This window comes from Dermacentor albipictus, chromosome 1 (genome assembly GCF_038994185.2).
Source record: "Dermacentor albipictus isolate Rhodes 1998 colony chromosome 1, USDA_Dalb.pri_finalv2, whole genome shotgun sequence".
In the NCBI taxonomy this organism is placed as follows: domain Eukaryota; kingdom Metazoa; phylum Arthropoda; class Arachnida; order Ixodida; family Ixodidae; genus Dermacentor; species Dermacentor albipictus.
Genome location: NC_091821.1, coordinates 179,079,725 through 179,092,936, shown reverse-complemented (window position 1 = coordinate 179,092,936; position 13,212 = coordinate 179,079,725). Strand labels below are relative to the sequence as shown.

At 44.9% G+C, this 13,212-nt stretch overlaps 1 protein-coding gene across 1 annotated transcript in view; it reads right to left on the bottom strand.

Annotated features, from left to right (window-relative positions):
* Positions 1 to 13,212, bottom strand: part of Prosalpha4 (proteasome alpha4 subunit) — a 31,783-nt gene that overhangs the window by 10,129 nt on the left and 8,442 nt on the right. The window contains exon 4 of the mRNA XM_070530012.1: positions 12,019 to 12,141. Coding sequence (XP_070386113.1) covers positions 12,019 to 12,141 — 123 coding nt within the window. The remainder of the gene's footprint in view (positions 1 to 12,018; positions 12,142 to 13,212) is intronic.

Here is a 13,212-nt window from a genome sequence, read left to right as displayed (position 1 = left end):
GGGATTGCAAGGCTGTCATTCTCCTGGAATTCTTCCCGGACGGTCAAGCCATCAACAGCAAATACTGCGTAGCTCAGATTCTTTGTCTGAGGTCAGCAATTAAGGAAGAACAGTGAGGAGTGCGGTTTTACCAGGACAATGCGCCAGTTCACACATTGGCTGTTGCAATAGCTGCAATTCACTCCTGTGCTTTCTAAGTGCTTCAGCACTCGCCCTATTGCCCAGATTTGGCTGCCTCGCACTACAGTACCACCTATTCCCACAGGTGAAAAGGCACCTTGGTGGAAGTCGTTTTTCTTCTAATGAAGCCGTCATGGATGCCGTAAAAGATTTTTTGGAGGAGCAGGTCGAAACATTCTACCAAAGTTGAATAATGGAACTCCAAGTGTGATGGCATACATGTGTGCACTTCAAGGCAGACTATGCGAAAACTGATTGCAATATTTCGACCCACGGTCATTACGTCCGGGTCAGGCCACAAACTTTTCAGGCACCCCTCGTACCTGTCATGCTTTGCACAACCACAGCTGCTGCTGCTGCCAACGTTACATTGAACTGTAACCTAGCCTTTACTTCTTGCTGTTGCAAGCACCACCAGCTACAATATTGGAAGAGGCTTTCAACCAGCGTAGAATAAGAGGACACACCTGAATCATATTGTTGCTGTTGCCATCACCATCACATTATATAGCATGGTTTCAACAGTGAAAAGCATGTCTTCATAAATCATTGTTTATGTGTGTGATATATTGGCACCACAAGCAAATGACAGGCCAGAAAAATGTCATGTCCTGACTAAAGGAGAGATGTCTGGCAGCCCATTGGCAATTTACAGCATTGATAAATGGAATCACACTTGTGCTTCTTTCTCATAAACCCAATCATGAACTTCTTTATACTCATATCAGCGCATGCAATCTTTGCTAACAGCATTCGGGCTATGCTGCCTGCGACCACCAGGCTGACCACAGGCTGTTTATGGAGTTCCTGGATATGCCACTAGTTCTAATGTCCTGGGTAATGTCCTGGGAACTTAACATCCAGAGTTCTGGAGTGTCAGGAGTACCACAAGAACAGCACCACACAGCCGAAAGACACATAACTAGCTGTTTAGCCAGTGCAGTGTTATGTCGCATTATAATTTGTGACAATATGATGGAGGTGTATAGCAGCCTGTGTACTTTTGAAAAAGGCTGTACATTTATAACGAATATAGGATACAACACAGGTATTTCATTATTTCATGCAACTTAATTATAACAAGGTTTGATTTCATTCATTCTGGTGCAACAATACATGAACGTGTTATACCAACGTTCCAAGTGTTGACTCCCCCCCCTTCTGTGTGATCATTCTCTGAGGCTGATAGATTAAAAGATATTTCAAAATGACATCTTTTTCCCCCTCTTTTAACGCACATATGAAAGGGAAAGTTGGCATCCACCCGAAAGTACAACAAAGCTATAAATGAAACCCCATATGGGTTTCTCGGAAAGAAAGTACCAAAGCTGAAGAAACATTTACAGGGTTGCTTCTGACACTATTGCCTTTCCAGGACAGTGATGATGATCTATCGTGTTTAATGGCGTAAGGGCCAGGTATGGCCAAAGAGCACCAAGAAATGGTATTGAGCGATCAATGGATTGGTGAATAGCTGTAAGTAGATGTAATGTGGCTGTACAGAGACCTAAAATTCATTGCTGTATAAATGCATAAAACATAATTGCAATAAAACTATCGCAATGTCTAGAGTGAGGTGGGCCATGTATACAAATGATGTATAAATTTAAACATTCAATTATTAGTAATTTTTCAAGCAGCACTACTGCCTCACCAGGGCATTTGTATGCAAGGGCCTGGAGCTGTGTGTTATTAGCCCAGAGAATGACCTACAGGGACGCTACAAGCACCGCTCGCGTAACGTCAGGGCACGGACTTGCACCTGTCTGCTGCAGTTCGGGCAGTGTCCAGGCACCTTCTGCAATGTTTCCGTTTGTTTGCTCTCGTTCCCTATGCTTGTATACTTATGACGGCCGCCTAGAAATATATTTTTAAATGTCTTCGTTCACGAAAATGTATTCAAAAAGCTTATTTTCTAGACAATATATTTTTCAAAGGTAACGCTACAGTGCCAGGTGAAGGAGCACAGAGGACACCGCCGGTTTTCCATTCCCACAGATCTACACTTTGCAGCGGTAGCTCACGTGAATAATAAAAGCATAAATGCAAAAACATGGAACATAAGAATCCAATTAGAATATCATACCTGCCGTGATGCAACATGCATCTCGGAAAAGCTGGCATTCTATGACTTCTACAACATTTACCTCAATTTTAATCCACTAAAACATATTTGCTCACAACGTTCATGGTATAATAACGAATGTTTGAATTTCTTCATAGTATCACTCGGCAGTAACACGAGGACTAATCACGCTGTCGTTGTTTATTCACTGCAAGAGCAACAATGCAGTTTAAATTCTACGAGCACTACTTGCTTCTTCAAATGCTTCTCAAAATTAGGCCATTCTTCAACGGTTAGCTTTAAGTGGCGGTAATTTGAAGTAAAGCCAATTGAAGCTTACAGCTATTGGCAGCATATGGAAAGGAACATACCAATATGTATTCCCTTTTCTGTGCTACACGTTCAACTCATTTGAGCAATTTATTGGGGCTTGTTGCTCAAGGAACAGACATGATGAATCTGTTTGGCGAACTGACACAGGCTGCTCGGCCCAAATTTTTGAAGGGAAATATGCCTTTTGGACCGTTTGGCCTACAGCCAGAAAGAATCCGAAGCCTTATCAGTAGTATCGGACATACTGAAGATATATCATTATTCCGCAGTGGAGGTAAAAAATCCAGTGAATTCATGTGAGGCTTGTGGTGCCTTCCTTATTAGGCGGGTATGCGAGTTTCTCTTTGATGTATTGATGAAGTGAATAGTTTTCCGTTTGAATAATTAAACAACGCAGGTTCGAGACGTGAGGCAAAAAGTACATGCTTGAATTTTCATTTTCAAGGCAGCCTATGCTGTGCTGTCGTGCCTTAAGTATACTTTAGGCATTGCAATTGGCACTGTAAAAACTGCATCAGGGTTTCAATTTGAAGTTGTAGTGAACTGATGTGTTTCATGAACCATGCATGCCTTGCCATATAACAACAGTCGGCTGGTTCCGTTGTGTGAGGGGTATGTTATGTTGATCGCGCTACAATCCAAGATCATGTTACCGTACCAACTCGCCCAACTTTCTATCCTTTTGCATTACATTTCTTGTACACAGGGCTCTTTTCAATGTGAACCTTTCTAGTGATGCCAATGTTGCTTCTTTGATTGCAATAACTGTTTGCAAAGCCCCAACAGTGGCATGGTACTACTGTAGAACAGGCAGATGCCTTCTGGATAATCAAGCAATTTTTGCAAGCATGAATCCTTCAACAGGACACTCCCGAAGGATGGCCCGTATACTGAACTCGGAGCTCTGGTGACGGAGTCCGTTTCTTCAGGGACAAGCTACTAGTTTTGTGCGGGAGAGCCCCAACTGCGGAAGGCCAACGAAGATGTTTTCGGGGATGAATTAGGATAGCGGAGCAAACCACGGAACTCCTATGGGCCCATGCTCGTCTTTCGTTACTGGAGAAGGATAAGACTACATGGGACCAAAGAAAAGTGTTTGTACTCGGCAATCAACAACTCCCAGGAAACATCGAAAATACTCTGCACAAGGGACCAAAGTTTGCCTGTGAACCTGATTTGTCACCTCCGAAAAAGGTCTGCTTGTCTAGCTACCTTTCTCGTTGGGTCACTGAAGACTTTCGACCAAGATGTGTGACTGAGCGTGTTGATGTGATCGCAAGGACAGCACCTCAGCCCTGTAAGTCAGACAACCTATCTGGTGTGCCGCGTTTTTTCGTCAAGCATCAGCTAAGGTTGTTTGGAACAACAACAAAGAAGGTTTCTTTGTTGTTGTTCCCGAGGAATTGTACACACAAAGAGCTAAAACTGCTATTGACAAAAATTTTGTTTAAAAAAGGACCAACTTAAAAAAAGTAAAGAAAGCTGCAATTGATTTGCTTGAGCGCCTCGTGTCGGGAGTAAATTCAAGGGATCGCACCTCGACATGTTATTTAGTGCTAAGACACATAAGCCAGAAGTTCCTTTTCGAGCCATTATTTCTGAAAAAGGAACGTGGCCGTACATTGTCTCAACCTTGGTGCATAATGTGCTATCTCCAGTTCGTCTTCAAGATCCCTTCCTAATAAGACATTCAGAAGAAATTGTAGTTTTCCTAACCAAAAATAATCCAGGTAAATGCTCGGAAATCAGTGTTGATGTAAAAGCTCTTTTTTATTCAAACAGAACTAATGTGCCTTATTATCTCATGCGTAATTCTATCAGCTCTGGAAGCAGAGCTTTGACAATTGTTTAGGGAAGCTCTGAACTCGGCAACACTAAATGGACAGTTGTAAGGTTCATTTTCATTACACTTCCTGTTCAGCGGTCTGCTTTCTGCTAATTGTTTTTGCTTAAGCAATGACTCGAAATAGTGTTCTGAGCTAGATGCAAGCTTGAAATGTTGCCCAAGGGCATTAGCCTTGGTCATCGACCAAAGGCAGACGGTAAGCTGATGGTCCATTAATTTTGTCAGCCGGTTCCATACTTTTCCTTCTTGAGTATAGGAATTAATGCTGGAGACATATTTTCCCCAGCTTTTTCTTCTAGCAATGCACTATGTTCGTCTTCCTTTGCACTTTATATGTTTTAAGTTAATTAGGTTTTCAGTTGTTGTAGACTGAAGTAGCATGCCTCAAGCCTTTTTCTGTTTTTTCCCCCCATGTTCCTGCAATCTTTGTTCCACCAGGGCATGCACTTTTTCTTTGCAGTCTCATTCGTTTGTGGAATGCACTATACTATGGTGTCAATGATAAAAGCGGTAAAATAAGTATCGTTTATATTGCAATCGTTAAGAGCATTGCGAAGCATATGTGTCATTTGGTTAAATCTTTCCCAGTATGCAGATGTATTTTCCACTGAGTGGCATGTGGGGGAGGATCATCTTCTGTAGTTGTAAGACATACAGGAAAATTACCACTGTCCTAATGGCTCATAAAAACATTCCATTCTAAAAAGGGTACTAAGGTCAGGGACGCTACGGTTTAAGTCTATAGATAAAGTACAGTAGAACCTCATTAAACCGTACCCACTTAAGTAGTAGTTTCATTTTAAAAGTAGTAAAGTCAAATCCCTCGCTCAGCAGCCATTGAACATAATGCATTTTGCATCTGCATAAACTGTACTAGCTTATTGCGTATGTATCGGTTAACACGTATAGTGTTTCCACTTTTCGTAGCGAAATCGTGGCGGTACGTTGGCCCGGCAGAACAATGAGCCTCAGAGATCGGAACAGCCTTCAAGCGCAAACGCAGAGGCTGCTTGGAAGGGTGAAGCCACATCAACATCAGCATCATTTCGGCGCCGTGTCAGAGCGTTGCGGCCCATGTTGCGGTGTCGTGCAAGCTAGGACAAGTCGGGTGCTCAGCATAGAAGAAAAATGTGACATCGTTTGCTGTCGAACATGGCATGAAGAAGTCGGTGCTGGCACGCGAGAGGGATCTATCGTTGACTACAGTGTGTGGCATTTGGAATGCGAAGGAGAAGTTAGTTGGTAATGTGCTGAGACCGTGAAAATACGTTGGCTACGAGGTTCGACTTCTTGCCATTGTTGCCTCTGTTATTGCCGAAGTGTCGCCTAACGACAGTGATGAGGATGACACGGAAAGCGACAGCACGAGCGATTCAGGCTCGACAGTGGCAGATGCTGTGCATTATGTCGCCCTTCTGCAGGTGTTTGTCGAGAAGAGGAGGCTGGTGGAAAAGCTAGCTCATAGCTTGAGCGAGTTTGAGGCCACCATTGTCGCTGCTAGCCTGCCGCAGCATCAAATAAAAATAACCCTTTTGTTATGCAAAGTGAATAAATACTGCATGTTTTCTGCCCTTTCATCGCACTCTCTCGCATTTTTTTCAGGTAAGTGGCCGAACTCTCGCTATTTTGCTTAAGCAGTACTACCGTTTAGTACGTACTTTTTCCGAGCTCTGCCCAACTACGGTTTAACGAGGTTTCACTGTGCATGTATTATGTGCTAGACTATAAGATGTAGGTACTTTCCTATGTAGCACGCAGGTGCCTGAAGAAAAAAGGACTTGTTCTATGATTCGGCCCCTTGTATCGCATCGCGAATCTCCCGAAAGTGTATTGTGTGCGTTGAAATCACCAACTAGTATGTCAGGTTCTCGCACACCATCTATTAATCCCTTAGGCTCTGTTGTAAAGGGTCCATAATTAGGTGGTATGTAGTGAGAACAAATGGTAACTAGTTTTCCAAACAATAAGGCTCGAACCCCAACTGCCTCAAGAGGCGTCTGGAGTTCTGAAGCCCGACATACTACGCACTTAATGATTATTGCAACATCACCGGACAAGGCGTTAGCATTGCATGGTCCTAGCAAAAAATGGTGAATTGTGGCAGAAAGCCTGTCTGGGTAGGTTTTAAGTATGTTTGTTGTACAAACAGCATCTTAGGATTAAATTGATGTACGAGTTCTTTGATGTCATCGAGGTTGTGGAGAGAAGACCTCTCACGTTGCAGCGCAGTACTTGTATACAGTCGAACCCCGCTACAACGAACGTCGCTTCAACGAAATTTTCGCTTCAACGAAATATTTCCAATTCCCCGTCAGCTCGCTATACAAAGTAATGGAACAAATTTCTCATCACAACGAACCATTTTTGGGGCGCGTTTCCGCTTCAACGAAATTTTTGCTATGCGAAGCTCGATTTAAAAATATATCTTACAATAAAACAAGCATATCGCCGCCCATCTATGTACTTCCATAGGCCCACGCTGCTTTGTTTCGCTAAACATTCGCTGGACCAAACTAATCCACTCACTGAAACGCACATGATCACCGCCATAGCTTGGTGTTGATGACTATCGGGCTGGCTGCCTTGCGACAAGGCGCGGGGGCAAGCTCCCGTTTTCTTCCAATCCAATTCAGAGCCGCAACCAATCCGTTGCCAAAGGACGCAGCAGCCTGGCAACAGCAGCGCGTTTGCCCTAGTTTTTTTCACTCGTGCTTGTGCTGCTAGTGCGCTGTAATGAATGCGAGCATGGCGACTTCATCTAGAAAGCGGAAGTTCCTCTCGCTTGAAGAGAAGGCACGGATTATCAGCGCGGCATCCAGTGGCAGGAAAAAGGGAGATGTTGCAGCGGACTTCGGCATCTCACAGAGCACGCTGTCAACGATCTTGAAGTCGAAAGACGCGATAGCGCAAGCTCTTTCTTCGGGGACATCCGCGAAGCGGAAAAAGCTGACGCAAGCGGCTCATGAGGACCTTGAGAAGGCTCTGTACACGTGGTTCCTCGACGTGCGCGCAAAGAAGATGCCGGTCAGCGGAAACATGTTGCAGCAAAAGGCACTTGGCTATGCCTGTATGCTGGGCATCAATGATTTCAAAGCCAGCTCAGGGTGGCTGACCCGTTTTAAGGCCAGGCATGAAATCGTCGCTAAAGTGCTGTGTGGGGAGTCGGCCTCATCAGACGCCGACGCTGCATCTGCTTGGGCATCAGCTACTGTGCCGGAATTAATGGAGAAATATGCCACATCAGACATATACAATGCCGATGAAACGGGACTTTTCTTCGAGCTCCTCCCCTCCAAGACGCTTCACATGAAGGGCCAGCCATGCAGCGGAGGGAAGCATAGCAAAAAGCGTGTGACTGTGCTCCTGTGCTGCAACATGGACGGGTCTGACAAGCGCTGCCCACTGGTGATAGGCAAAAGTGCGAAGCCGCGGTGCTTCAAAGGTGGCAAGAGCCTGCCCGTCAAATATGTTGCCAATAAGAAGTCTTGGATGACACGGGCCGTTTTCAAAGAGTGGCTAACCGCTTTCGACCGTGACATGACGGCAAAGAAACGTAAGGTTTGTTTGCTCATCGACAATTGCTCAGCGCATAACGTTGAAGACGTTCAGCTTCAAAGCGTGGAAGTAAGATTCTTCCCGCCGAATTGCACGGCTTTAATCCAGCCGCTGGATCAAGGTATCATCAATAGCGTTAAAAGCGCTTATCGACAGCGACTGATTCAGCGGCTGGTGTTAAACATCGACACCGGTCGGGCAATCGAAGTGGATTTGTACATGGCTGTACAGATGGTCTCAGCAGCGTGGACGGCAACCAGTCGCAGTATCATCTACAACTGTTTTGTGCACGCCGGCTTTCACTCCGATGCTCAACTGGCAGCGAACTCCACGTCGGACGAGGAAGGCTGCAGTACAATTGCTCCACCCTCCACAGAGGCCAATGCGGCATGGGCAGCCCTTCAGGACTCCGGAGATGTGCCGGCCGATGTTCACATCGGCGACTACATCGCTGTTGACAGTGAAGTGCTAGCTCACGAGGAGCTGAGTGACGAAGCTATAATTGAGGGCGTTCGCCACAACGACGCATCATCGGATGATGACAGCGACGCGGAGGACTTAGCGCCACCACCTGCAATAAAAGTGATGGATGCTTTTGATGTGATCCGCAGATTTTTCGGTGCTCACGATGACGACGTCGCGATGCAACTGTTCACCGAGTGCGAAAGCCGCGCCACTGCACTCGTGGCAAAAAAAAAAGAAGCAGAAGAAGCTGACCGACTTCTTTGGAAATAAATGATGTTTTGGGACTATGTGGTCCAACCTGACAGCGTTTTTGGCCTGTTTTCGCCTCAACGAAATTTCGCTTTAACGAAATTTTTCGCGCGCCCCGTCAGTTTCGTTGTAGCGAGGTTCAACTGTATCTATATTGTCAGTGTTTTTGTGCTGTGTGTCAAGACGAGTCAAGTTCGCTTAGGGAGCCTTCCCAGGCCCCATGATCCGGGGTTTGTCTTTCTTGAAGCTGTCATGAGAATTGCGCCCCTCTCGAGGCGCTGGGGTTGTGCCACCTGGATTGGAGTTTTGTCTATCGACTCCTGGGAGCCGCTGGACTTCTGCTCAATCGAGTGGGGTGTTTTGGGGGTAGGCCTTGCCTCGAAAAGCAGGGCCTTGGAGGCAACCAACCCAGAGGCCAGTAAGCTCTCCTTCAGAGACGATGCAGCAGTGCTGGCTGCTGTCGCCTGGGGGGCTTGTGGCTGATGCCAGTTTCTGCTGTGGTGTTGCCCCCTTGCACACTTCCTAAGCATACCCTGCAGTATGAAGAACTGAAACGCGCCTCCGCACTTCCTGAAACGAGATGTTTTCACTTAGCTTAAGTGTAATCAAGTCCTTTTCTTGTTTCCATGTAGGACAAGAACGTGAGTGAGCTGGCTGCACAACCACAGTTTTCGCAGTGCAGTGTTTCATTGCAATTGTCTGCAAGCTGGTCATTCTAAGCACAATTGGCACAGGCGAGGTGGCCTCAGCTGGACTGTAAGCTATAACCAAATCGTTGACAATTAAAGCACTGTTGTGGTTGGGTACATACAGGCGAACAAGGGTTTTGGTGTAGCCAGTTTTGGTGCAGCTAGTTTTAATGTGCTCTGGTAAAGTACTTGTGCAAGATGTAAGAATGAGGTGTTTTGTTGCGATTTTTTTGTCTTCTCTTGCAGTTTTAATTCTCTGAACATTTGTTGCACAATACTCCTCCCAACCCTCAAGGAGCTCTGTTTCACTCAAGTCTAGCAAGTCCTGATCTGATACTACCCCTCACGTGCTATTCATAGAATGATGAGGGCTTACAGAAATTTGGGTGTCGTCAAACATGATAAATTTTCAGAGTTTTGCATGCTGAGGTTTGTCGTGGATTTTGAGGAGGTCACCACTGGTCATTTTTGTGACTCTGTATCTGCAGCCCAGAGTGTTGGTAAGGCATTTTGCAACAACAAAAGGTGATACTGTTTTTACGGTGTTGTCAGGGGATTTGTTGTGAATCATGTGGAAATGTGGGAACATTTCACTGAGCTTAATGAAAAAGTTGAAAGTTTCATCGGTGCACCCTCTTTTTGCAAAAGGGCATTCAGGGAGTTTGGGGAATGAGGAAGCTATACAGATTGGACCGATACTGGCAGCAGTGCCAGCTGCCCACCGTGGAGCCCAACAATGTGCATAGAAACAAGATCTGCCAATGCCAGCAGCACACAGCCACTATAACCGAATATGTTATAACCAAGGTTGGTTATCTCAAACAAGGTTAACCCTTGCTGCCGGGAAGATCGGAAGTAAAAAGAAGTGACAAGAAAAATTGAAAGTGAGAGAGAAAGACAATTGTTGGAGAGAGAGAGAGACAGGAAAAGGCAACTGCCAATTTCCCCGGGATGGGTCAGTCCAGGGGTGCCGTCTATGTGAGGTGAAGGCCAAAGGGATGTGTTGCCTCCTCTGAGGGGCCTTAAAGGTGCAAACACCCGGCATTGGCTCAACCCCCAGGATCCCCTTTCTCCCTGTATATGGGTAAGCCGTGCGTGACTACATGTGGGAGGGTTCAAACCCCACGTGCTCAGGTCCATGGCGTCGCAACACACTGAACATCTGCTTATGCAGACGCCCCTGCGGGGTCCAGGGCAGCCACTGTACTAAATATGACAACCAGGATGCTAGCAGACAGTAGGGTGAAAGCGGGAAAACAGAATAAGCTAATGAGTTCTGTGAAAATTCGCAATGCAAATAAAGTTTGCTTACAGAGCAAATGCAGAAGACGGGAAGATGGACAGTGTACTAACCTAAGCACACATACTACAGCGCATGGAGGAAGCTACGGCAGCTAGGCTCAAAGCGTGTGCAAAGCGGCTATTTCGAAATACCGATGGCGATATGGTAACACAGATTTAGGGTCATACTCGATTCTAACGCACACACAATTTTTGGACCCGTTTTATCGCAAAAAAAAGTACGCGTTAGATTCGAGTAAATATGGTAGTTTTCTCACGGAAATGCCTGTGCCAGTATTGACACTGTTGGTAGCTGAATGATGTGGTTGTTTACGCTGCTGTATCGAAGAGGCCTCTGCTTGCTGCCCGTTTAGGATACAAGGCAAACAGTGCACCTTGGAAGTTAAACAATGAGTCAGCATCACAACAGGTAATAATACACCCATGTATGTAGTCACATTTAATTTATGGAAGCACCAGCGAGTGCAACTGGCCACGTTCGAGAACAGCAATGTATGGATGTTGATAGCGCGTCGTGTCGCTTCTAGCTTTTTGTGTGTGCACTGTACGAAATTAGGAATGCCTTATTTTAAATATGTATGGTCATAACTGAAATACAGAAGCAGCTTTCTTCATCCTAATGGCTTAATTAGCTTTAGGTTAGTCGCTCAGGTCTGCCAACACAGTAGATGCACAAAGTCGGCGACTGTGATGGGCTTAACCTCGGCTGAACACAATCGGCATCAGCTTTAACTGTGTGCAGATGGCAACAGATGAAGTTTACGCAGCCAACAACGCAACACAACTTGCCACCCATCTTTTGCTCGTCTACAGGAAGCGCAACTTCTCGCGACTGCAACTTCTCACGCCAAGCATTAGCTCACGATCGTAGACTCCTCCACGCTTTCGTCACTGCCATCTGCATGATCCCGGCATTCTCTGTGTGGAACACTCCTGACGTCATACACAATGTTGTCTGTAACTGAGGATGAGATAAGGTAGGGTGTTCGAGCCAATCAATTAAATTCATTTGTAAAAAAATTGTGCAACTATGAAATCTGAATTTCTTGAGGACATAACGGAAGTGTTCAGAGGAACGTACCCAGTGAATTTCATCAACGTCCACTGACAAAGAAAAATTGCTGGAGTTGCCCTTTAAAAGCAGATAGACTGACTCTCTAATAATGTTAAGACATAGGATTGCACTGACATCATTACATACGAACAATAGACAGCGTGCACAGCTTTAGAAAAAGAACCAGCAATGTATTTCAAACTTTGTTGTTACTATGCCTCTGCAGAAGAATGGCTGCAAATGCAGAAAAACAAGGTAATTTATAAAAAATTAAACCCACCTTCCACTCATGGTAAACACCAGATGGATCAGTCTGAAAGAGCCTAGGTGTGCCATCGAAGTCAAACCCAGCAATAAGAGCAGAGATCCCAAACGGTCGTCGGCCATTACTCTGTGTGTACCTCTAGAAAAAAAAAGTTATCGGAGTCAGTTTCAGCAAGATTACCTCTGCACACAAAGACCTGGGTGCAAATGCATGCACACACATGCATGAGCACAAGGAAGTGCACAAATAGATATGAAGGGTTAATGCAGAATTAGTAGCATGCTTCTTTTATACTCATTAAAAGTAATTATTAAAATGCATACAAAAGTACTTCACTGGGATAGTCATTTATGCTACACCCAGGCCTGAAAACATATTGAATGGGATCCTGAGGAACTGCAGCTCTGGCACACTCACTGCCGCAGGGCAGGTGTGCACGAGACCTGTCCAGTGCTGAACAACAAATATATTTATAAGCCACAAAAACACACACATAGCCACTTGCTGCATGTCTAGCTCTAGAAGCAACTACATTACTTGAACAATACATTTTGTCCAACAACATAGAGAAAACAGCAGAAACGTTTTCAATGACACAATTTATTTTAGGCTATCATATAGACCTTTTTAGGGAAACACCTTAACTTCAGGAGCCTAGTCACAGCCAAGTGCAACTACAAGGACACAAAATAAAAAGAAGTGCCATAACCAATGTGCATAACAACCACTTTTAGAATGCCAAAGAAAGTACTCCAACATATGTGCTTGTCTGAATATACTCTGACGTAAATGCGTATCTGTGGACATGTCACCTGCTAATGACCAGAGTGGGCCCACACCACTTTTAACTGCAGGGAGTAACATTAAAGAGCTGTGAAAAATAGTTTTGAAAATCAATATAGTGCTGTGAAATGTTTACTCTTCAGAAACACTTTCCTCAGTGCTCTGCTGACTGCCCTCAATATTTCCATAACACTGCATGATTTTCATGATTCATCTATGAATGCCAGTGCAGGCACAATGTAGGTGATTGTACATCCGAACAGGGCTTCTAAGATTTTTTTATAATGGAATTACTGTTGGTCTCGTATACATTTACTCAGCATTTGCTTGCTCTGCATTGCAAACTAGTCATGGCTCCTGTTTACAAACTAGTACACATTGATAATAAAAAGCTGTTGTGTGACCCACATTATCAGGGAGCCACAT